The sequence below is a fragment of the Gymnoscopelus microlampas genome, assembly GCF_963454915.1.
Source record: "Gymnoscopelus microlampas genome assembly, chromosome: 5".
Classification (NCBI taxonomy): Eukaryota; Metazoa; Chordata; class Actinopteri; order Myctophiformes; family Myctophidae; genus Gymnoscopelus; species Gymnoscopelus microlampas.
The window spans coordinates 58,387,748-58,412,104 of record NC_139942.1 but is presented as its reverse complement, the minus strand read 5'-3'; the positions used below and the strand labels follow the sequence as shown (position 1 = coordinate 58,412,104).

At 38.1% G+C, this 24,357-nt stretch overlaps 1 protein-coding gene and 1 long non-coding RNA gene across 4 annotated transcripts in view; one reads left to right on the top strand and one right to left on the bottom strand.

The window, feature by feature from the left end:
• Window positions 1–13,678: 13,678 nt before the first annotated feature.
• On the bottom strand, window positions 13,679–20,886 carry LOC311045658 (uncharacterized protein). Its single transcript, XM_084057611.1, has 3 exons — window positions 20,579–20,886; window positions 20,258–20,417; window positions 13,679–13,901 (listed from the first exon to the last, which is right to left on the bottom strand). Exons 1-3 carry the CDS (start codon window positions 20,828–20,830, stop codon window positions 13,729–13,731), a joined length of 585 nt encoding a protein of 194 aa, XP_083913737.1. The 5' UTR covers window positions 20,831–20,886; the 3' UTR covers window positions 13,679–13,728.
• Window positions 20,887–23,364: 2,478 nt separating this feature from the next.
• The window catches only part of LOC311046406, a 2,901-nt gene continuing 1,908 nt past the window's right edge, over window positions 23,365–24,357 (top strand). The window contains exon 1 of one of the 3 annotated variants that reach the window (XR_014600876.1): window positions 23,365–24,357. This exon is cut by the window's right edge and continues 399 nt beyond it. This is a non-coding gene — a long non-coding RNA (uncharacterized lncRNA). The other 2 variants (XR_014600874.1, XR_014600875.1) reach the window with 2 other exon arrangements.

Sequence of the window (24,357 nt, the reverse complement as noted above, 5' to 3'; positions counted from 1 at the left end):
CAGGTTTTTGGGGGAACATTTTTTTTTCTGTTTTCGTCACTCGTCACTTTTCGTCACTACCGAAAGGGAAAAAAAAAACACAAAAAAATCACTACCAATCATCTTTAAATTGCCTGAAACGTGCTCCTAACAGGTTTTTGGGGGAACAATTTTTTTCCTGTTTTCGTCACTCGTCACTTTTCGTCACTACCGAAACGGGGAAAAAAAATCACAAAAAAATCACTACCAATCAGCTTTAAATTGCCTGAAACGTGCTCCTAAAAAGTTTTTGGGGGAACATTTTTTTTTCTGTTTTCGTCACTCGTCACTTTTCGTCACTACCGAAACGGGAAAAAAAATTCACAAAAAAATCACTACCAATCAGCTTTAAATTGCCTGAAACGTGCTCCTACCAGGTTTTTGGGGGAACAATTTTTTTTCTGTTTTCGTCACTCGTCACTAGTCGTCACTACCGAAACGGAAAAAAAAATTCACAACAAAATCACTACCAATCAGCTTTAAATTGCCTGGAACGTGCTCCTAACATGTTTTTGGGGGAACATTTTTTTTTCTGTTTTCGTCACTCGTCACTTTTCGTCACTACCGAAAGGGAAAAAAAAATCACAAAAAAATCACTACCAATCAGCTTTAAATTGCCTGAAACGTGCTCCTAAAAAGTTTTTGGGGGAACATTTTTTTTTCTGTTTTCGTCACTCGTCACTTTTCGTCACTACCGAAACGGGAAAAAAAATTCACAAAAAAATCACTACCAATCAGCTTTAAATTGCCTGAAACGTGCTCCTAACAGGTTTTTGGGGGAACAATTTTTTTTCTGTTTTCGTCACTCGTCCACTAGTCGTCACTACCGAAACGGAAAAAAACAATTCACAAAAAAATCACTACCAATCAGCTTTAAATTGCCTGAAACGTGCTCCTAACAGGTTTTTGGGGGAACAATTTTTTTTCTGTTTTCGTCACTCGTCACTTTTCGTCACTACCGAAACGGAAAAAAAAAATCACAAAAAAAATCACTACCAATCAGCTTTAAATTGCCTGAAACGTGCACCTAACAGGTTTTCGGGGGAACATTTTTTTTTCTGTTTTCGTCACTACCGAAACGGAAAAAAAAATTCACAAAAAAATCACTACCAATCAGCTTTACATTGCCTGAAACGTGTTCCTAACAGGTTTTTGGGGGAACAACTTTTTTTTCTGTTTTCGATTTAAAGCTGATTGGTAGTGATTTTTTTTTCCGTTTCGGTAGTGACGAAAAGTGACAAGTGACAAAAACAGAAAAAAAATTGTTCCCCCAAAAACCTGTTAGGAGCACGTTTCAGGCAATTTAAAGCTGATTCGTAGTGATTTTTTTGTGATTTTTTTTCCCCGTTTCGGTAGTGACGACTAGTGACGAGTGACGAAATAAGAAAACAAATTGTTCCCCCAAAAACCTGTTAGGAGCACGTTTCAGGCAATTTAAAGCTGATTGGTAGTGATTTTTTTGTGATGTTTTTTTTTCCGTTTCGGTAGTGACGAAAAGTGACGAGTGACGAAAACAGAAAAAAAAATGTTCCCCCAAAAACCTGTTAGGAGCACGTTTCAGGCAATTTAAAGCTGATTGGTAGTGATTTTTTTGTGAATTTTTTTTTCCGTTTCGGTAGTGACCAAAAGTGACGAGTGACGAAAACAGAAAAAAAATTGTTCCCCCAAAAACCTGTTAGGAGCACGTTTCAGGCAATTTAAATCTGATTGGTAGTGATTTTTTTGTGATTTTTTTTTTCCGTTTCGGTAGTGACGAAAAGTGACGAGTGACGAAAACAGAAAAAAAAATGTTCCCCCAAAAACCAGTTAGGAGCACGTTTCAGGCAATTTAAAGCTGATTGGTAGTGATGTTTTTGTGAATTATTTTTCCCGTTTCGGTAGTGACGAAAATTGACGAGTGACGAAAACAGAAAAAAAATGTTCCCCCAAAAACCTGTTAGGAGCACGTTTCAGGCAATTTAAAGCTGATTGGTAGTGATTTTTTTGTGAATTTCGTCACTACCGAAACGGAAAAAAAAAATCACAAAAAAATCACTACCAATCAGCTTTAAATTGCCTGAAACGTGCTCCTAACAGGTTTTTGGGGGAACCATTTTTTTTCTGTTTTCGTCACTCGTCACTTTTCGTCACTACCGAAACGGGAAAAATAATTCACAAAAAAATCACTACCAATCAGCTTTAAATTGCCTGAAACGTGCTCCTAACAGGTTTTTGGGGGAACAATTTTTTTTCTTATTTCGTCACTCGTCACTAGTCGTCACTACCGAAACGGAAAAAAAAAATCACTACCAATCAGCTTTAAATTGCCTGAAACGTGCTCCTAACAGGTTTTTGGGGGAACAATTTTTTTTCTGTTTTCGATTTAAAGCTGATTGGTAGTTTTTTTTTTTTTTCCGTTTCGGTAGTGACGAAAAGTGACGAAAAGTGACGAGTGACGAAAACAGAAAAAAAATTGTTCCCCCAAAAACCTGTTAGGAGCACGTTTCAGGCAATTTAAAGCTGATTGGTAGTGATTTTTTTGTGAATTTCGTCACTACCGAAACGGGAAAAATAATTCACAAAAAAATCACTACCAATCAGCTTTAAATTGCCTGAAACGTGCACCTAACAGGTTTTCGGGGGAACATTTTTTTTTCTGTTTTCGTCACTCGTCACTTTTCGTCACTACCGAAACGGAAAAAAAAAATCACAAAAAAAATCACTACCAATCAGCTTTAAATTGCCTGAAACGTGCACCTAACAGGTTTTCGGGGGAACATTTTTTTTTCTGTTTTCGTCACTACCGAAACGGAAAAAAAAATTCACAAAAAAATCACTACCAATCAGCTTTACATTGCCTGAAACGTGTTCCTAACAGGTTTTTGGGGGAACAACTTTTTTTTCTGTTTTCGATTTAAAGCTGATTGGTAGTGATTTTTTTTTCCGTTTCGGTAGTGACGAAAAGTGACAAGTGACAAAAACAGAAAAAAAATTGTTCCCCCAAAAACCTGTTAGGAGCACGTTTCAGGCAATTTAAAGCTGATTCGTAGTGATTTTTTTGTGATTTTTTTTCCCCGTTTCGGTAGTGACGACTAGTGACGAGTGACGAAATAAGAAAACAAATTGTTCCCCCAAAAACCTGTTAGGAGCACGTTTCAGGCAATTTAAAGCTGATTGGTAGTGATTTTTTTGTGATGTTTTTTTTTCCGTTTCGGTAGTGACGAAAAGTGACGAGTGACGAAAACAGAAAAAAAAATGTTCCCCCAAAAACCTGTTAGGAGCACGTTTCAGGCAATTTAAAGCTGATTGGTAGTGATTTTTTTGTGAATTTTTTTTTCCGTTTCGGTAGTGACGAAAAGTGACGAGTGAGAAAAACAGAAAAAAAAATGTTCCCCCAAAAACCTGTTAGGAGCACGTTTCAGGCAATTTAAAGCTGATTGGTAGTGATTTTTTTGTGAATTTTTTTTTCCGTTTCGGTAGTGACCAAAAGTGACGAGTGACGAAAACAGAAAAAAAATTGTTCCCCCAAAAACCTGTTAGGAGCACGTTTCAGGCAATTTAAATCTGATTGGTAGTGATTTTTTTGTGATTTTTTTTTTCCGTTTCGGTAGTGACGAAAAGTGACGAGTGACGAAAACAGAAAAAAAAATGTTCCCCCAAAAACCAGTTAGGAGCACGTTTCAGGCAATTTAAAGCTGATTGGTAGTGATGTTTTTGTGAATTATTTTTCCCGTTTCGGTAGTGACGAAAATTGACGAGTGACGAAAACAGAAAAAAAATGTTCCCCCAAAAACCTGTTAGGAGCACGTTTCAGGCAATTTAAAGCTGATTGGTAGTGATTTTTTTGTGAATTTCGTCACTACCGAAACGGAAAAAAAAAATCACAAAAAAATCACTACCAATCAGCTTTAAATTGCCTGAAACGTGCTCCTAACAGGTTTTTGGGGGAACCATTTTTTTTCTGTTTTCGTCACTCGTCACTTTTCGTCACTACCGAAACGGGAAAAATAATTCACAAAAAAATCACTACCAATCAGCTTTAAATTGCCTGAAACGTGCTCCTAACAGGTTTTTGGGGGAACAATTTTTTTTCTTATTTCGTCACTCGTCACTAGTCGTCACTACCGAAACGGAAAAAAAAAATCACTACCAATCAGCTTTAAATTGCCTGAAACGTGCTCCTAACAGGTTTTTGGGGGAACAATTTTTTTTCTGTTTTCGATTTAAAGCTGATTGGTAGTTTTTTTTTTTTTCCGTTTCGGTAGTGACGAAAAGTGACGAAAAGTGACGAGTGACGAAAACAGAAAAAAAATTGTTCCCCCAAAAACCTGTTAGGAGCACGTTTCAGGCAATTTAAAGCTGATTGGTAGTGATTTTTTTGTGAATTTCGTCACTACCGAAACGGGAAAAAGTAATTCACAAAAAAATCACTACCAATCAGCTTTAAATTGCCTGAAACGTGCTCCTAACAGGTTTTTGGGGGAACAATTTTTTTTCTTATTTCGTCACTCGTCACTAGTCGTCACTACCGAAACGGAAAAAAAAAATCACTACCAATCAGCTTTAAATTGCCTGAAACGTGCTCCTAACAGGTTTTTGGGGGAACACTTTTTTTTCTGTTTTCGTCACTCGTCACTTTTCGTCGTTACCGAAACGTAAAAAAAAAATCACAAAAAAAATCACTACCAATCAGCTTTAAATTGCCTGAAACGTGCACCTAACAGGTTTTTGGGGGAACATTTTTTTTTCTGTTTTCGTCACTCGTCACTTTTCGTCACTACCGAAACGGGAAAAAAAATTCACAAAAAAATCACTACCAATCAGCTTTAAATTGCCTGAAACGTGCTCCTAACAGGTTTTTGGGGGAACAATTTTTTTTCTGTTTTCGATTTAAAGCTGATTGGTAGTGATTTTTTTTTCCGTTTCGGTAGTGACGAAAAGTGACGAGTGACGAAAACAGAAAAAAAATTGTTCCCCCAAAAACCTGTTAGGAGCACGTTTCAGGCAATTTAAAGCTGATTGGTAGTGATTTTTTTTCCCGTTTCGGTAGTGACGAAAAGTGACGAGTGACGAAAACAGAAACAAAATTGTTCCCCCAAAAACCTGTTAGGAGCACGTTTCAGGCAATTTAAAGCTGATTGGTAGTGATTTTTTTGTGATTTTTTTTTTCCGTTTCGGTAGTGACGACTAGTGACTAGTGACGAAATAAGAAAAAAAATTGTTCCCCCAAAAACCTGTTAGGAGCACGTTTCATGCAATTTAAAGCTGATTGGTAGTGATTTTTTTTCCCCGTTTCGGTAGTGACGAAAAGTGACGAGTGACGAAAACAGAAAAAAAAATGTTCCCCCAAAAACCTGTTAGGAGCACGTTTCAGGCAATTTAAAGCTGATTGGTAGTGATTTTTTTGTGAATTTTTTTTCCGGTTTCGGTAGTGACGAAAAGTGATGAGTGACGAAAACAGAAAAAAAAATGTTCCCCCAAAAACCTGTTAGGAGCACGTTTCAGGCAATTTAAAGCTGATTGGTAGTGATTTTTTTGTGAATTTTTTTTTCCGTTTCGGTAGTGACGAAAAGTGACGAGTGACGAAAACAGAAAAAAAATTGTTCCCCCAAAAACCTGTTAGGAGCACGTTTCAGGCAATTTAAAGCTGATTGGTAGTGATTTTCTTTTCCCGTTTCGGTAGTGACGACTAGTGACGAGTGACGAAATAAGAAAAAAAATTGTTCCCCCAAAAACCTGTTAGGAGCACGTTTCAGGCAATTTAAAGCTGATTGGTAGTGATTTTTTTTCACCGTTTCGGTAGTGACGAAAAGTGACGAGTGACGAAATAAGAAAAAAAATTGTTCCCCCAAAAACCTGTTAGGAGCACGTTTCAGGCAATTTAAAGCTGATTGGTAGTGATTTTTTTTCACCGTTTCGGTAGTGACGAAAAGTGACGAGTGACGAAAACAGAAAAAAAATGTTCCCCCAAAAACCTGTTAGGAGCACGTTTCAGGCAATTTAAAGCTGATTGGTAGTGATTTTTTTGTGAATTTTTTTTTCCGTTTCGGTAGTGACGAAAAGTGACGAGTGACGAAAACAGAAAAAAAATTGTTCCCCCAAAAAACAGTTAGGAGCACGTTTCAGGCAATTTAAAGCTGATTGGTAGTGATGTTTTTGTGAATTATTTTACCCGTTTCGGTAGTGACGAAAAGTGACGAGTGACGAAAACAGAAAAAAACTGTTCCCCCAAAAACCTGTTAGGAGCACGTTTCAGGCAATTTAAAGCTGATTGGTAGTGATTTTTTTGTGAATTTCGTCACTACCGAAACGGAAAAAAAAAATCACAAAAAAATCACTACCAATCAGCTTTAAATTGCCTGAAACGTGCTCCTAACAGGTTTTTGGGGGAACAATTTTTTTTCTGTTTTCGATTTAAAGCTGATTGGTAGTTTTTTTTTTTTTCCGTTTCGGTAGTGACGAAAAGTGACGAAAAGTGACGAGTGACGAAAACAGAAAAAAAATTGTTCCCCCAAAAACCTGTTAGGAGCACGTTTCAGGCAATTTAAAGCTGATTGGTAGTGATTTTTTTGTGAATTTCGTCACTACCGAAACGGGAAAAATAATTCACAAAAAAATCACTACCAATCAGCTTTAAATTGCCTGAAACGTGCTCCTAACAGGTTTTTGGGGGAACAATTTTTTTTCTTATTTCGTCACTCGTCACTAGTCGTCACTACCGAAACGGAAAAAAAAAATCACTACCAATCAGCTTTAAATTGCCTGAAACGTGCTCCTAACAGGTTTTTGGGGGAACACTTTTTTTTCTGTTTTCGTCACTCGTCACTTTTCGTCGTTACCGAAACGTAAAAAAAAAAACACAAAAAAAATCACTACCAATCAGCTTTAAATTGCCTGAAACGTGCACCTAACAGGTTTTTGGGGGAACATTTTTTTTTCTGTTTTCGTCACTCGTCACTTTTCGTCACTACCGAAACGGGAAAAAAAATTCACAAAAAAATCACTACCAATCAGCTTTAAATTGCCTGAAACGTGCTCCTAACAGGTTTTTGGGGGAACAATTTTTTTTCTGTTTTCGATTTAAAGCTGATTGGTAGTGATTTTTTTTTCCGTTTCGGTAGTGACGAAAAGTGACGAGTGACGAAAACAGAAAAAAAATTGTTCCCCCAAAAACCTGTTAGGAGCACGTTTCAGGCAATTTAAAGCTGATTGGTAGTGATTTTTTTTCCCGTTTCGGTAGTGACGAAAAGTGACGAGTGACGAAAACAGAAACAAAATTGTTCCCCCAAAAACCTGTTAGGAGCACGTTTCAGGCAATTTAAAGCTGATTGGTAGTGATTTTTTTGTGATTTTTTTTTTCCGTTTCGGTAGTGACGACTAGTGACTAGTGACGAAATAAGAAAAAAAATTGTTCCCCCAAAAACCTGATAGGAGCACGTTTCATGCAATTTAAAGCTGATTGGTAGTGATTTTTTTTCCCCGTTTCGGTAGTGACGAAAAGTGACGAGTGACGAAAACAGAAAAAAAAATGTTCCCCCAAAAACCTGTTAGGAGCACGTTTCAGGCAATTTAAAGCTGATTGGTAGTGATTTTTTTGTGAATTTTTTTCCCCGTTTCGGTAGTGACGAAAAGTGATGAGTGACGAAAACAGAAAAAAAAATTTTCCCCCAAAAACCTGTTAGGAGCACGTTTCAGGCAATTTAAAGCTGATTGGTAGTGATTTTTTTGTGATTTTTTTTTTCCGTTTCGGTAGTGACGAAAAGTGACGAGTGACGAAAACAGAAAAAAAAATGTTCCCCCAAAAACCTGTTAGGAGCACGTTTCAGGCAATTTAAAGCTGATTGATAGTGATTTTTTTGTGAATTTCGTCACTACCGAAACGGAAAAAAAAAATCACAAAAAAATCACTACCAATCAGCTTTAAATTGCCTGAAACGTGCTCCTAACAGGTTTTTGGGGGAACCATTTTTTTTCTGTTTTCGTCACTTGTCACTTTTCGTCACTACCGAAACGGGAAAAAAAAATCACAAAAAAATCACTACCAATCAGCTTTAAATTGCCTGAAACGTGCTCCTAACAGGTTTTTGGGGGAACAATTTTTTTTCTGTTTTCGTCACTCGTCACTTTTCGTCACTACCGAAACGGGAAAAATAATTCACAAAAAAATCACTACCAATCAGCTTTAAATTGCCTGAAACGTGCTCCTAACAGGTTTTTGGGGGAACAATTTTTTTTCTTATTTCGTCACTCGTCACTAGTCGTCACTACCGAAACGGAAAAAAAAAATCACTACCAATCAGCTTTAAATTGCCTGAAACGTGCTCCTAACAGGTTTTTGGGGGAACAATTTTTTTTCTGTTTTCGATTTAAAGCTGATTGGTAGTTTTTTTTTTTTTTTCGTTTCGGTAGTGACGAAAAGTGACGAAAAGTGACGAGTGACGAAAACAGAAAAAAAATTGTTCCCCCAAAAACCTGTTAGGAGCACGTTTCAGGCAATTTAAAGCTGATTGGTAGTGATTTTTTTGTGAATTTCGTCACTACCGAAACGGGAAAAATAATTCACAACAAAAATCACTACCAATCAGCTTTAAATTGCCTGAAACGTGCTCCTAACAGGTTTTTGGGGGAACAATTTTTTTTCTTATTTCGTCACTCGTCACTAGTCGTCACTACCGAAACGGAAAAAAAAAGATCACTACCAATCAGCTTTAAATTGCCTGAAACGTGCTCCTAACAGGTTTTTGGGGGAACAATTTTTTTTCTGTTTTCGTCACTCGTCACTTTTCGTCGTTACCGAAACGTAAAAAAAAAATCACAAAAAAAATCACTACCAATCAGCTTTAAATTGCCTGAAACGTGCACCTAACAGGTTTTTGGGGGAACATTTTTTTTTCTGTTTTCGTCACTCGTCACTTTTCGTCACTATCGAAACGGGAAAAAAAATTCACAAAAAAATCACTACCAATCAGCTTTAAATTGCCTGAAACGTGCTCCTAACAGGTTTTTGGGGGAACAATTTTTTTTCTGTTTTCGATTTAAAGCTGATTGGTAGTTTTTTTTTTTTTTCCGTTTCGGTAGTGACGAAAAGTGACGAGTGACGAAAACAGAAAAAAAATTGTTCCCCCAAAAACCTGTTAGGAGCACGTTTCAGGCAATTTAAAGCTGATTGGTAGTGATTTTTTTGTGAATTTCGTCACTACCGAAACGGGAAAAATAATTCACAAAAAAATCACTACCAATCAGCTTTAAATTGCCTGAAACGTGCTCCTAACAGGTTTTTGGGGGAACAATTTTTTTTCTTATTTCGTCACTCGTCACTAGTCGTCACTACCGAAACGGAAAAAAAAAATCACTACCAATCAGCTTTAAATTGCCTGAAACGTGTTCCTAACAGGTTTTTGGGGGAACAATTTTTTTTCTGTTTTCGTCACTCGTCACTTTTCGTCGTTACCGAAACGTAAAAAAAAAATCACAAAAAAAATCACTACCAATCAGCTTTAAATTGCCTGAAACGTGCACCTAACAGGTTTTTGGGGGAACATTTTTTTTTCTGTTTTCGTCACTCGTCACTTTTCGTCACTACCGAAACGGGAAAAAAAATTCACAAAAAAATCACTACCAATCAGCTTTAAATTGCCTGAAACGTGCTCCTAACAGGTTTTTGGGGGAACATTTTTTTTTCTGTTTTCGATTTAAAACTGATTGGTAGTGATTTTTTTTTCCGTTTCGGTAGTGACGAAAAGTGACGAAAAGTGACGAGTGACGAAAACAGAAAAAAAAATGTTCCCCCAAAAACCTGTTAGGAGCACCTTTCAGGCAATTTAAAGCTGATTGGTAGTGATTTTTTTGTGATTTTTTTTTTCCGTTTCGGTAGTGACGACTAGTGACTAGTGACGAAATAAGAAAAAAAATTGTTCCCCCAAAAACCTGTTAGGAGCACGTTTCATGCAATTTAAAGCTGATTGGTAGTGATTTTTTTTCCCCGTTTCGGTAGTGACGAAAAGTGACGAGTGACGAAAACAGAAAAAAAAATGTTCCCCCAAAAACCTTTTAGGAGCACGTTTCAGGCAATTTAAAGCTGATTGGTAGTGATTTTTTTGTGAATTTTTTTTCCCGTTTCGGTAGTGACGAAAAGTGATGAGTGACGAAAACAGAAAAAAAAATGTTCCCCCAAAAACCTGTTAGGAGCACGTTTCAGGCAATTTAAAGCTGATTGGTAGTGATTTTTTTGTGATTTTTTTTTCCCGTTTCGGTAGTGACGAAAAGTGACGAGTGACGAAAACAGAAAAAAAATTGTTCCCCCAAAAACCTGTTAGGAGCACGTTTCAGGCAATTTAAAGCTGATTGGTAGTGATTTTCTTTTCCCGTTTCGGTAGTGACGACTAGTGAGGAGTGACGAAATAAGAAAAAAAATTGTTCCCCCAAAAACCTGTTAGGAGCACGTTTCAGGCAATTTAAAGCTGATTGGTAGTGATTTTTTTGTGAATTTTTTTTTCCGTTTCGGTAGTGACGAAAAGTGACGAGTGACGAAAACAGAAAAAAAATTGTTCCCCCAAAAACCTGTTAGGAGCACGTTTCAGGCAATTTAAAGCTGATTGGTAGTGATTTTTTTGTGAATTCTTTTTTCCGTTTCGGTAGCGACGACTAGTGACGAGTGACGAAAACAGAAAACAAATTGTTCCCCCAAAAACCTGTTAGGAGCACGTTTCAGGCAATTTAAAGCTGATTGGTAGTGATTTTTTTGTGAATTTTTTTTCCCGTTTTGGTAGTGACGAAAAGTGACGAGTGACGATTTCTTTTTGAATTTCGTCACTACCGAAACGGAAAAAAAAATTCACAAAAAAATCACTACCAATCAGCTTTAAATTGCCTGAAACGTGCTCCTAACAGGTTTTTGGGGGAACAATTTGTTTTCTGTTTTCGTCACTCGTCACTTTTCGTCACTACCGAAATGAAAAAAAAAAATCACTACCAATCAGCTTTAAATTGCCTGAAACGTGCTCCTAACAGGTTTTTGGGGGAACAATTTTTTTTCTGTTTTCGTCACTCGTCACTTTTCGTCACTACCGAAACGGAAAAAAAAATTCACAAAAAAATCACTACAAATCAGCTTTAAATTGCCTGAAACGTGCTCCTAATAGGTTTTTGGGGGAACAATTTTTTCACAAAAAAGTCACTACCAATCAACTTTAAATTGCCTGAAACGTACTCCCAACAGGTTTTTGGGGGAACCATTTTTTTTCGTTTCGGTAGTGTCACTACCGAAACGGAAAAAAAATGTCTAAGTCCAGAGCTCGATGAATGTTAGGGACCAAAAAAAAAGTCACCCAAAAAAGTCACTACCAATCAACTTTAAATTGCCTGAAACGTGACTTTTTTTTTGGTCCCTAACATTCATTGAGCTCTGGACTTAGAATTTTTTTTTCCGTTTCGGTGACACTACCGAAACGAAAAAAAAATGTGTTCCCCCAAAAACCTGTTAGGAGTACGTTTCAGGCAATTTAAAGTTGATTGGTAGTGACTTTTTTGTGATTTTTTTTTTCCGTTTCGGTAGTGACACTACCGAAACGAAAAAAAAATTGTTCCCCCAAAAGTCCAGAGCTCGATGAATGTTAGGGACCAAAAAAAAAGTCACTACCAATCAACTTTAAATTGCCTGAAACGTACTCCTAACAGGTTTTTGGGGGAACATTTTTTTTTTTTCGTTTCGGTAGTGTCACTACCGAAACGGAAAAGAAAAATCACAAAAAAAGTCACTACCAATCAACTTTAAATTGCCTGAAACGTACTCCTAACAGGTTTTTGGGGGAACAATTTTTTTTTCGTTTCGGTAGTGTCACTACCGAAACGAAAAAAAAAAATCACAAAAAAATCACTACCAATCAACTTTAAATTGCCTGAAACGTACTCCTAACAGGTTTTTGGGGGAACATTTTTTTTTTCGTTTCGGTAGTGTCACTACCGAAACGGAAAACAAATTTCTAAGTCCAGAGCTCGATGAATGTTAGGGACCAAAAAAAAAGTCACCCAAAAAAGTCACTACCAATCAACTTTAAATTGCCTGAAACGTACTCCTAACAGGTTTTTGGGGGAACGGGGAAAGTGCAAAAGCTTTCAGAAATTGTGAAAATAAAAATAAAACTGTAATAAAAATAATATATATAAATGAAAATAAAGTGTAGACAGTATTATTGGGCCAATATGCATCTTCAACTCTCGTAAACAATCCCTTTAACTCTCGTAAATTATCATTAAAATAGAACTCTCGTAAACAATCATTTGTAATGATGTATAAATGACAAATAACAGTGCAAACTCTAAAATAACAATAAACTTAAATGTTCTGGACACAAACTAATGAGGAACCCATATCTCTTAACTCAACTTCAACAAAAGGAGGGTTCTTCTCATGCGGTAGTTAATTATTCCAGCAGAGGGCCATTTCGGCCAACAAATCCTGAATGATAAACACACCGCAAACTGTGTGTGTATGTGTGTGTGTGTGTGTGTGTGTGTGTGTGTGTGTGTGTGTGTGTGTGTGTGTGTCAGAGGAAACAGCGATGGACAGGACTACGGCTGCAAGGGAAGCTCGCTTGCCTGCAGTCAGCTGATCACTCCGTGTCCCACTCAATTCTTAAAAACGCAGCGAATGATGAGGAGATTCTCATCTTCACGGTAAAGGCACGCCTCCAAGTGCTGCCAACCAAACTGAATCTGTCCATCTGGTATCCCAATAAACATGACTCTTATTGCCTACACCATGGACAGTATCAGACCATAGAGTCCATGGCCCATATATTAAACGGTTGTAATGTTTACAAAGGACTGTACATAGCCAGGCATGACAGAATTGTTGACATTATTACAAAAGATGTATCACCCACGTTTGATTCCTCTGTTGTGTTTTACAAACATTCTTGTGTGAAACCAGAAATGTTTCAATGCAATGACCCCCATGTATTTACAAATATAACTGCAGACACACCTGATGTCATTGTGATTGATGAGAACAGCAGAGAGGTTTTCCTATTGGAAGTTGGCTGTACTTTTGATTCAAGTTTAGAGGAAGCTTTCCTTACTAAGCAAGTGAAATACCAGCCAATAGTACAAGCCATTATAAATCTAGGCTACAAGTGCCAGCTCATTGTTTTTATATTTGGCAGCTTGGGCCATGTCCACAGGCTGGTGATCAGGGGTCAGAGGTCATGATGTCCACAGGCTGGTGGTCAGGGGCTTGAGGATTATGGGGTTGTCCAAGTGTAAGGCAAAGCAGCTTGCAACATATTGCTCAATCTCCTCCATTATAGGCAGTCGATCTATTTGGAGGAGAAGGTGCTTCCTGTACCCATAATTATTCTCCGGTGTTGGTAATATGGCAGACTGAAGTGTATGACCAATGTTAACTGTGAATAAGTTCATATGCATTTGTTGTTTATATTCTGAACTTGTTTGTATTGAAGCACTGAGACACATGTTGTTTCGAGTGTGCGGGACATCAAAAGCAACTGAAAAATATTTGTGCCCCCGTAATGTATTTTATAAATGTGGACTCAAATAAAGAAATTGAAGTGTGTGTGTGTGTGTGTGTGTGTGTGTGTGTGTGTGTGTGTGTGTGTGTGTGTGTGTGTGTGTGTGTGTGTGTGTGTGTGTGTGTGTGTGTGTGTGTGTGTGTGTGTGTGTGTGTGTGTGTGTGTGTGTGTGTGTGTGTGTGTGTGTGTGTGTGTGTGTGGCCTATAGGGCCTGTGCCTGATTTTCCTGTGTGTTCACTGTGTTTTCGAGGGATCTCCGAGCTCGTGCGGCCCTGTTTCCACCACGGTCCCGAGCTCCGGTGAACCATTTGGACACCGCCAACTCTGCCTCCCTCTGGTTTATATGCTGCGTGACGGCGTTCTTCTTTATTGCCCCTAAAAATAAATGACAAGAAGCCAACTTAGTAATGCTGGCTTGATTTTTACATTATGAAACCTTATAAGACAGACATCTTTTCAAAAGTTTTATATCGCTGAGAAATGTGTATGCTTTTTTAAAAACAACCGAGTCAAATCTGAGAACAGTTCGTGAGAGTTGTACTCCAAGCTATTCACACGGCCAAGTGCTACAGGAAAAATGCAGGATTATGTATAGAACCTGACAGCTAAGGTGGCTAAGATGTTCTGATGCATTATTGAGGATTCTTTGCTGAACAGAAAAAGAAAACGGAACAATAATTTGAAATGTTGGTAGCACTTTACAATAATGACCCGTTATAAAGCATTTATAAACGTTTATAAGTAGTTTGTAGACTATTAACAAATCATTAACAACCTGTTTGTTGACATTCGTAAATGATTACCAAAACCTTTATAACTACAGTTACAAATCATTTGTAAAGTATTAGTAAGTAGTGAACTATTCATGAATAAGCCATTTATATACATCTGTAAAAGATTATTAAATCATTTGTAACGACCCATTCTAAAGCATTTATAAACGTTTATAAGCAGTTTGTAGACTATTAACAAATCATTAACAACCTGTTTATTGACATTTGTAAATGATTACTAAAACCTTTATAACTACGGTTACAAATCATCTATAAAGGTATTAGTAACTATTCATGAATAAGCCATGTATAATACATCTGTAAATGATTAATAAATCATTTGTAACTGATGTTACATAATATATACAAGCTATTGGTAGCTTGTTCATGTTTAACATATCCTTTGTTAAACATTCCTAAAGTATCTATAAATCCTTAGTACATGTTATTATGTGCCCTATAGTAAAGTGAAGACAATTCATCATTTACAACTGTCTGTTAATGTGTTTGTTCATGTTTAACATGCTTTGTAAAACATTCCTATAATATCTATAAATCCTTTGTACATGTTATTATGTGCCCTACAGTAAAGTGAAGACAGTTCATCATTTATGTCTGTCTGTTAATGTGGACTTTCTCCTTACCTGTTGCAAACTATCTGGCTTTCATGAATGCAGACACCAAACAATTACTAGAATTATCATTCATGTTAAGCAAATGATGCGTAAGACATTCGTAAAGAGTATGTAAACCATTTGCAGACGTTATCATGAGCCTGAGCCTAGTTGCTTCTTTTGGGCTTGTTTTCATAGACCTGTCCGCTTGTTTCTTTTGCAAAATCTGGCAACACACTGATTACCTGCATTACACCTGCAGTAGCCTACTAGGGAGGAAGTGAACAGTGATGCAGTTGCAGACTGGACAGAAATATGTCTAATTCATGTTTTATGTGTTTTAACTGTCTTGTTGCAGGTGATCGAGGTAACATAAAATGGCTAATCTTACACACATGAAGTAGCATTATGACTAGGGGGTATTTTGATGGTGGCTGTTTGTATCCACAATGTTTGTTTTGATGTGTAGGCTAGTAATGTCCTCCATGCTTAGCAGTTTAGCTTAGCAGCTAAAGCTAACTTGCACTGGGAGGTGGTGACTGCAGAGGCTCCAAGCTGCTACTCTGTGATTCTGTTGTGATTCATTTCTTTGTTTAAATGTCAGTGTGTGTGCTGTGGCCAAGAGTTGCTACATTTTATATCTTAATAAATTGTTGTATACTTGTATACTATATAACGCTACTTTTGCCACTTTTTGATGTCACATGTTTTACTAATCACTGTTAAACATGAAATAATAATGCATAGTCTTCACTTTACAACAAGGCCCATGATAACGTTAGCAAATGGTCAACACACTCTTTACGAATGTCTTACGAATCATATATTAAACATGAAAGATAATTCTAGTAATTGTTTGGCATCTGCATTCATGAAAGCCAGGTAGTTTGCAACAGGTAAGGAGAAAGTCACATTAACAGACAGTTGTAAATGATGAACTGTCTTCACTTTACTATAGGGCACATAATAACATGTACTAAGGATTTATAGATATTTTACTCTACTCAGAGTCATAAGTTTACAAAATGTACTAAAGTACAGTGAACGTCTGTGCGGTTTGTCTTCATCACTGAAAATAACGTACATGTAAACTGATATAAAACTGCTGTCATGTGCAGTTGGGGTGAAGAAACACAACCATTTCACTCCTAATAATACCTATTTGATTTGACATCCTGACTTGCTGCTGTAGTTGAGGCTTGAACCTGTTACCTGCAGCTCACTAGTCAGTGACTCTATCCATTCACCTACAGCTGTTTCCTTGGAATATGTGGTTCTGAAACGTTTTGTTGTCAACCCCCCAAATTGACATGTATTTGGGCAGTGGACCCCAATGTGAAAAGATGTAGTGTCAGGGCCCCCCATGAAAAGATTTATATTTATGCTGTAACACATTTTTTAAAGGTTATTTGTCTTGTTTGTTGTTCAAGTCAAAGCACCAGGAAGGCTGTACTTGTCAGCCATCTGTTAGCTCAATGGGTTGAGACGCAGTATTCATGATCCAGAGGCCATGAGTTCAAATCCCATTGATGTCTTTCCTATGATTCTTTCCTTTGCAGACTGGCTTCCAGAAGATCAACTGAAAACTACCAGGAAGGCTATATTTTTCATCCAACTGTTAGCTCAATGGGTTGAGACGCAGTATACATGATCCAGAGGCCATGAGTTCAAATCCCATTGATGTCTTTCCAATGATTCTTTCCTTTGCAGACTGGCTTCCAGAAGATCAACTGAAAACTACCATGAAGGCTGTACTTGTCAGCCGTCTGTTAGCTCAATGGGTTGAGACGCAGTATTCATGATCCAGAGGCCATGAGTTCAAATCCCATTGATGTCTTTCCTATGATTCTTTCCTTTGCAGACTGGCTTCCAGAAGATCAACTGAAAACTACCAGAAGGCTATATTTGTCATCCAACTGTTAGCTCAATGGGTTGAGACGCAGTATACATGATCCAGAGGCCATGAGTTCAAATCCCATTGATGTCTTTCCTATGATTCTTTCCTTTGCAGACTGGCTTCCAGAAGATCAACTGAAAACTACCATAAAGGCTGTACTTGTCAGCCATCTGTTAGCTCAATGGGTTGAGACGCAGTATTCATGATCCAGAGGCCATGAGTTCAAATCCCATTGATGTCTTTCCTATGATTTTTTCCTTGAGTGGGTTCGATTCCCACTCCGAGTCATGTGTCCCCGGTAACTTGGGTCAATGGATAAATTGACTGATATCCTTAGTGATGCTTCCCTTTGCAGACTAACTTCTAGAAAACAAGTTAAAACCACCAGGAAACCTGTAACTCTCAGCCAACAGTATAGCTCGACTGGTAGAGCGTCTGTCCAATGACTTGACTTGAGTGGGTTCGATTCCCACTCGAGTCAAGTCATTTGAACCAGCACACTCCTACAAGTTATTCTACGGATATCAGTCAATGTATCCGTTGCCCCAAGTTACCGGGGACACTTGACTCGAGTGGGAATCGAACCCACTCAAGTCAAGTCATGTTACTGGACAGACGCTCTACCAGTCGAGCTATGCTGTTGGCTGAGAGTTGCCGGTTTCCTGGTGGATTTAACTTGTTTTTCTAGAAGTTATTCTGCAAAGGGAAGCATCACGAAGGATATCAGTCAATTTATCCGTTGCCCCAAGTTACCGGGGACACATGACTCGGAGTGGGAATCGAACCCACTCAAGGAAAAAATCATAGGAAAGACATCAATGGGATTTGAACTCATGGCCTCTGGATCATGAATACTGCGTCTCAACCCATTGAGCTAACAGATGGCTGACAAGTACAGCCTTCATGGTAGTTTTCAGTTGATCTTCTGGAAGCCAGTCTGCAAAGGAAAGAATCATAGGAAAGACATCAATGGGATTTGAAGTCATGGCCTCTGGATCATGTATACTGCGTCTCAACCCATTGAGCTAACAGTTGGATGACAAATACAGCCTTCCTTGTAGTTTTCATTTGATCTTCTGGAAGCCAGTCTGCAAAGGAAAGAATCATAGGAAAGACATCAATGGGATTTGAACTCATGGCCTCTGGATCATGAATACTGCGTCTCAACCCATTGAGCTAACAGATGGCTGACAAGTACAGCCTTCCTGGTGCTTTGACTTGAACAACAAACAAGACAAATAACTTTAAAAAAAATGTGTTACAGCATAAATATAAATCTTTTTCATGGGGGGCCCTGACACTACATCTTTTCACATTGGGGTCCACTGCCCAAATACATGTCAATTTGGGGGGTTGACAACAAAACGTTTCAGAACCACATATTCCAAGGAAACAGCTGTAGGTGAATGGATAGAGTCACTGACTAGTGAGCCGCAGGTAACAGGTTCAAGCCTCAGCTACAGCAGCTAGTCAGGATGTCAAATCAAATAGGTATTATTAGGAGTGAAATGGTTGTGTTTCTTCACCCCAACTGCAAATGACAGCAGTTTTATATCAGTTTACATGTACGTTATTTTCAGTGATGAAGACAAACCGCACAGACGTTCACTGTACTTTAGTACATTTTGTAAACTTATGACTCTGAGTAGAGTAAAATATCTATAAATCCTTAGTACATGTTATTATGTGCCCTATAGTAAAGTGAAGACAGTTCATCATTTACAACTGTCTGTTAATGTGACTTTCTCCTTACCTGTTGCAAACTACCTGGCTTTCATGAATGCAGATGCCAAACAATTACTAGAATTATCTTTCATGTTTAATATATGATTCGTAAACATTCGTAAAGAGTGTGTTGACCATTTGCTAACGTTATCATGGGCCTTGTTGTAAAGTGAAGACTATGCATTATTATTTCATGTTTAACAGTGATTAGTAAAACATGTGACATCAAAAAGTGGCAGAAGTAACGTTATATAGTATACAAGTATACAACAATTTATTAAGATATAAAATGTAGCAACTCTTGGCCACAGCACACACACTGACATTTAAACAAAGAAATTAATCACAACAGAATCACAGAGTAGCAGCTTGGAGCCTCTGCAGTCACCACCTCCCAGTGCAAGTTAGCTTTAGCTGCTAAGCTAAACTGCTAAGCATGGAGGACATTACTAGCCTACACATCAAAACAAACATTGTGGATACAAACAGCCACCATCAAAATACCCCCTAGTCATAATGCTACTTCATGTGTGTAAGATTAGCCATTTTATGTTACCTCGATCACCTGCAACAAGACAGTTAAAACACATAAAACATGAATTAGACATATTTCTGTCCAGTCTGCAACTGCATCACTGTTCACTTCCTCCCTAGTAGGCTACTGCAGGTGTAATGCAGGTAATCAGTGTGTTGCCAGATTTTGCAAAAGAAACAAGCGGACAGGTCTATGAAAACAAGCCCAAAAGAAGCAACTAGGCTCAGGCTCATGATAACGTCTGCAAATGGTTTACATACTCTTTACGAATGTCTTACGCATCATTTGCTTAACATGAATGATAATTCTAGTAATTGTTTGGTGTCTGCATTCATGAAAGCCAGGTAGTTTGCAACAGGTAAGGAGAAAGTCCACATTAACAGACAGTCATAAATGATGAACTGTCTTCACTTTACTGTAGGGCACATAATAACATGTACAAAGGATTTATAGATATTTTAGGAATGTTTTACAAAGCATGTTAAACATGAACAAACACATTAACAGACAGTTGTAAATGATGAACTGTCTTCACTTTACTATAGGGCACATAATAACATGTACTAAGGATTTATAGATACTTTAGGAATGTTTAACAAGGCATATGTTAAACATGAACAAGCTGCCAATAGCTTGTATATATTATGTAACATCAGTTACAAATTATTTAATAATCATTTACAGATGTATTATACATGGCTTATTCATGAATAGTTACTAATACCTTTATAGATGATTTGTAACCGTAGTTATAAAGGTTTTAGTAATCATTTACAAATGTCAATAAACAGGTTGTTAATGATTTGTCAATAGTCTACAAACTGCTTATAAACGTTTATAAATGCTTTAGAATGGGTCGTTACAAATGATTTAATAATCTTTTACAGATGTATATAAATGGCTTATTCATGAATAGTTCACTACTTACTAATACTTTACAAATGATTTGTAACTGTAGTTATAAAGGTTTTAGTAATCATTTACGAATGTCAACAAACAGGTTGTTAATGATTTGTTAATAGTCTACAAACTACTTATAAACGTTTATAAATGCTTTATAACGGGTCATTATTGTAAAGTGCTACCGAAATGTCTTGAGCTATGGTGGCAATTTAGTTTTCACGTAGAACAACAAAGTTCAGGTGGCACCATCATATGTTATGGCAATAACACAAAATCTAATTTACCATATAGAACCTCAAAAAGTGCCAGTCCTCGGAACTCCTTCTTGCCACTGCGTCCGAAAAGGTTATACTCGAGTGCCAGCTTATTGGTCAGGAGGAACCCCATCATCTTCCTGACGCAACGGTCCACGGAAGTCCCCCCAATGTCTGCAACCATGGCAACCTGAGTATGATAAAAGTCACAGGAAGGAAATTCTGTATTAAGTGAACAGCTAAGATGTCAATGCCCGTTGTGCGCATGCACTCAAAGGGCAGGTTAACAGACTACCAATGTGATTAGAAAATGCAAGCACATTTTGAAGTGAATAAGAGATTTGAACTTACAACTGCAGACTTAAAGTCATGGTCACCCAGCTTTAAGTTCATGGACTCGAGATCTGCCACCGTGTCCAACGGGAACACAGCTCCTTCAGGCAGCTCGAGCGCTGGCAGAGATTGTTTCTCCTTCAGCAGTATGTTCAGCATCTGCCCATGGACCTTCTGAGTGCTCTTTACTTCCTCTAGGAGTCTCACGAGCTGGGTGAACATGTGTTCTCCCATGCCTGGTGCTCGTGGTGCTGGACTCGGGCTGCTCATTGGGGTTCCAGCTGTGGGTCGTCTTATTGGGGTTCCGGCTGTGGGTTGACAAGGGGTTCCAGCTGTGGGTTGACTCAGGGTTCCAGTGGGGTGGCTCATTGGGTTTTCTAGCTGTGGGTCGTCTTATTGGGGTTCCAGCTGTGGGTTGACTAGTGGTTCCAGCTGTGGGTTGACTAGTGGTTCCAGCTGTGGGTTGACTCAGGGTTCCAGCTGTGGGTTGACTCAGGGTTCTAGCTGTGGGTCGACTCATAGGGGTTCCAGTGCGGTGGCTCATCTGGGTCCCAGTGGGGCGGCTCTGTGTCACAGTTAATAATAATAAACTTTATTTGTAAAGCACCTTTCATGACATGAAATGCAGCTCAATGTGCTTACAATTACAGTAAAGTAAAACTAATTTAACGATAAAGCAAAAGCATAAAACATTTAAAAATCAACCGAAAGCCAGAGTGAAGAAATAGGTCTTCAGCTGTGTTTTAAAGCTATTCACAGAGGCTGCCTGCCTTAGGTGTAATGGGAGTTTATTGGGGTGCTCACGTTTGTGGGTTCAGTGGGGCGGCTGATCAGGTTTGTAGTTGGGCGGCTTGCTCTTGGTCTTCCAACTGGGGTGTCCACACTCGGGATTCCAATGGGACTGGGGGTTCTTCTGGGACTCGGGGTTCCTAAGCTCACTTCCTTGGACAGTGCACGGGGAGGTGTACACTAGGTGGTAGTTGGTCATCATCGAAAGCTTCCGATTCCTCCTAACTCGTGAGCGCCTCCCTCTGTTTTGGCGTTGGCCTACATTCAGTTAAAAACATACATTTTAGCAAACATAAAAAAGTTACTTTAAGCAGTAGTTCTCAAAATAGAGTCCGGGGACCCTCATGGGTCCTTGAGGGGGTTCCAGAGCATTCCCAGCAAAATGTATTAAAAAAGTACAGGCAAGAGGGACAAATCAGTTTAACCATGCATACATCAACCATTTGAAAATTGCTGATCTACATGCTCACAACACGTCGCAATGCAAGGCGTGGTGAGCTTGTAGATCGGTTATTTTCATTTATTTTGTAACGATGAAATGCAACGGCTTATGATCAGGTACCAACTGATGACATGTTTGACTTTCTTGTCTGTATAAATGTCAGCTTGTTACAGTTATTGGTTCATTTTTGCAATTTTGATATATATTTATACTCAAGCCTTTTAAAATGCTGGCTCAGCTTTGTACCACTTTGGGTTCACTCTGTATCCCCATAAGCTAGATCTGAGATGTTGTCTGTGAAACCGCTTACCTTTCTTTTGCAAATTAATAATTGCATAATATTACTTAAGGTCAAAAGCCAAAGTGTGGCGATGGGGAGCAGCGGGAGGCCCTTGATCCAGTCAAAAAGATGGACACAATTGGTGAGTAAAAAAAAGAATGAATTGAGAAAGGAAAACTAGTTCTTGTAGATGAAGTCATTTGACCTCAGACCCATAGGATGTGCCAACCATGGTTAACCCTGGCAGACGGAGGCCTATATTGGTAAAACCTGCACAGATTAGCGCTGTCGTTGTACAATTTCCCATAACAAGTTAAGTGGAGTTCATGTGATGTCAAACATCTATTTTTAAATCAGGCCATTTGGAAAAGCCTAACTTTACCAATAATAATTGTAAACTTAGCAGGTTCTTGGACAAACTCAATAAATACACTGACTTTTCATAGAGTTCTAAATAATTGTAGTAATAATCATGAAAATAATCATGACTAGGGGCGGCAGTGGCTCAGGGGTAGAGTGGCCGGGTAGAGTGAGCTGGAAAACCGCAAGGTTCCCAGTTCGATCCCGGGCTGGGGCGCTCCCCTAGAGTTAGTGTCGAAGTGTCCTTGAGCAAGACGCTGAACCCCTAATTGCTCCCGATGAGCAGGTTGGTGCCTTGCATGGTTTCCTCCGCCATCGGTGTATGAATGTGTGTGTGAATGGGTTAATGGCACGATCAATGTAAAAGCGCTTCGGATAGAAGCGCTATATAAATGCACCATTTACCATGACTAAAATCACTAGTTAATCTGTTTGAATAAAGGGCATTATTAGCAATAAACTCACAGGGAAGCTCCTGTACACTTAAACAGGCGGTGTTGCAAACGTGTGTCATGTAGTGGAAAGCTTAGAGTCTGTACTACTGCAGTAGACTTTGGTCTATACTGTTTTCTCATATCCTTTTCTCTTCTCTGTAGAGACAACCCAGAAGAAGAAGTGGCCACACACTACCTAAGGCTGGCTGGGTACATGGATTCAAAGCTGACAGAGCTCAAATGTCACCAAAGGAAGAATAATTAAGGTTAAGAAAAGAAGCCTCTATATCATTTATACATCAAATAGCTAAACTTGCAGACCTACTAAATCAGATGCAATGTGTTGTGCGCTTGTAAATCAGCTATTCCCTCTTTGTTTAAATTATTATTATAAGTTGTACACAGTTTTACATACTGTATTGGATAAATAATATTATATTAATATTATTATAGGGACCAACCACGTTCAGCCTGTCTATCACGTCCCAAACATTTAAAGCACAATAATTAATGATCTTATAGATTTTACATCAAATGTTTTTCATATTGAATTTCACCTTCTGTCTCGCTTGTAAAAAGCTTCTTGTTTTTATCAAACGTTCTGAATAAACAATGTTTTAATGTCACCGCTGGTTGTCATGGTAGCCAGTCTGTCAACACAAGACACAAAGGTTCAAAACTGATGTTTTAAAAAAAAACATTTATTCAATGAAATGTTCATTTTTCTTCTTTAGTTTTACATCAGAGTCAATGCTTTGGCAGTTGTATTTACACAGTGAGAGTTCTGAGCTGACTCAACGTTATTACAATTCAATGAAACTGAAATCATAATAAAAAAAACATTGAAACACAGAAAAACTAACAAACTTACTAAAAGTAACTAACAAACAACACTTTTTCTGACCAAATCCAGGGCTAAATTAAACTAGCTAACCCACTTTAACTAATTGAACTAATAATGAAAAAAGCAAAACTATGACAACCTTGCTTAAGACTTGTGGAAAGCATCAATCACTGAGGCTTTCATTGTGTTTCAGTGCAGCTGAAATGTGTATTTTTGGGGTAGAAATATTATATTGCATTGAGACTCTTTGGCATTCTAGAATACATTCTAGAGAACATTCTAGAGCACATTCTAGAGAACATTCTAGAGAACATTCTAGAGAACATTCTAGAGCACATTCTAGAGAACATTCTAGAGCACATTCTAGAGAACATTCTAGAGAACATTCTAGAGCACATTCTAGAGAACATTCTAGAGAACATTCTAGAGTACAGCAGGTAACGGGTAACTGTACTCCTCAGCATCAAAATAAATACATATTTCTGTAAAACATTCAGTAACTATACAAACAAACTTAAAGAAAGAAACCCTAGAAAAGTCTCAAAACTGAATGCATCCAAACAGCCAGGCTCCTCAAAAATATATCAAATTCATAATACTTTTTGGAAAATAGCCGATCAAGCTCAAAGCGTGCAGCGCTTGTAGATT

Excerpts from the sequence above, each read along its gene's own strand:
- LOC311045658 (XM_084057611.1), bottom strand. The coding sequence starts at position 20,830 with ATGAGCAGCCCGAGTCCAGCACCACGAGCACCAGGCATGGGAGAACAC. Across the intron at positions 20,418-20,578 it reads ATGACTTTAAGTCTGCAGTT|GTTGCCATGGTTGCAGACAT; the intron begins GTAAGTTCAAAT and ends TATCATACTCAG. Across the intron at positions 13,902-20,257 it reads ACTTTTTGAGGTTCTATATG|GGGCAATAAAGAAGAACGCC; the intron begins GTAAATTAGATT and ends ATTTATTTTTAG.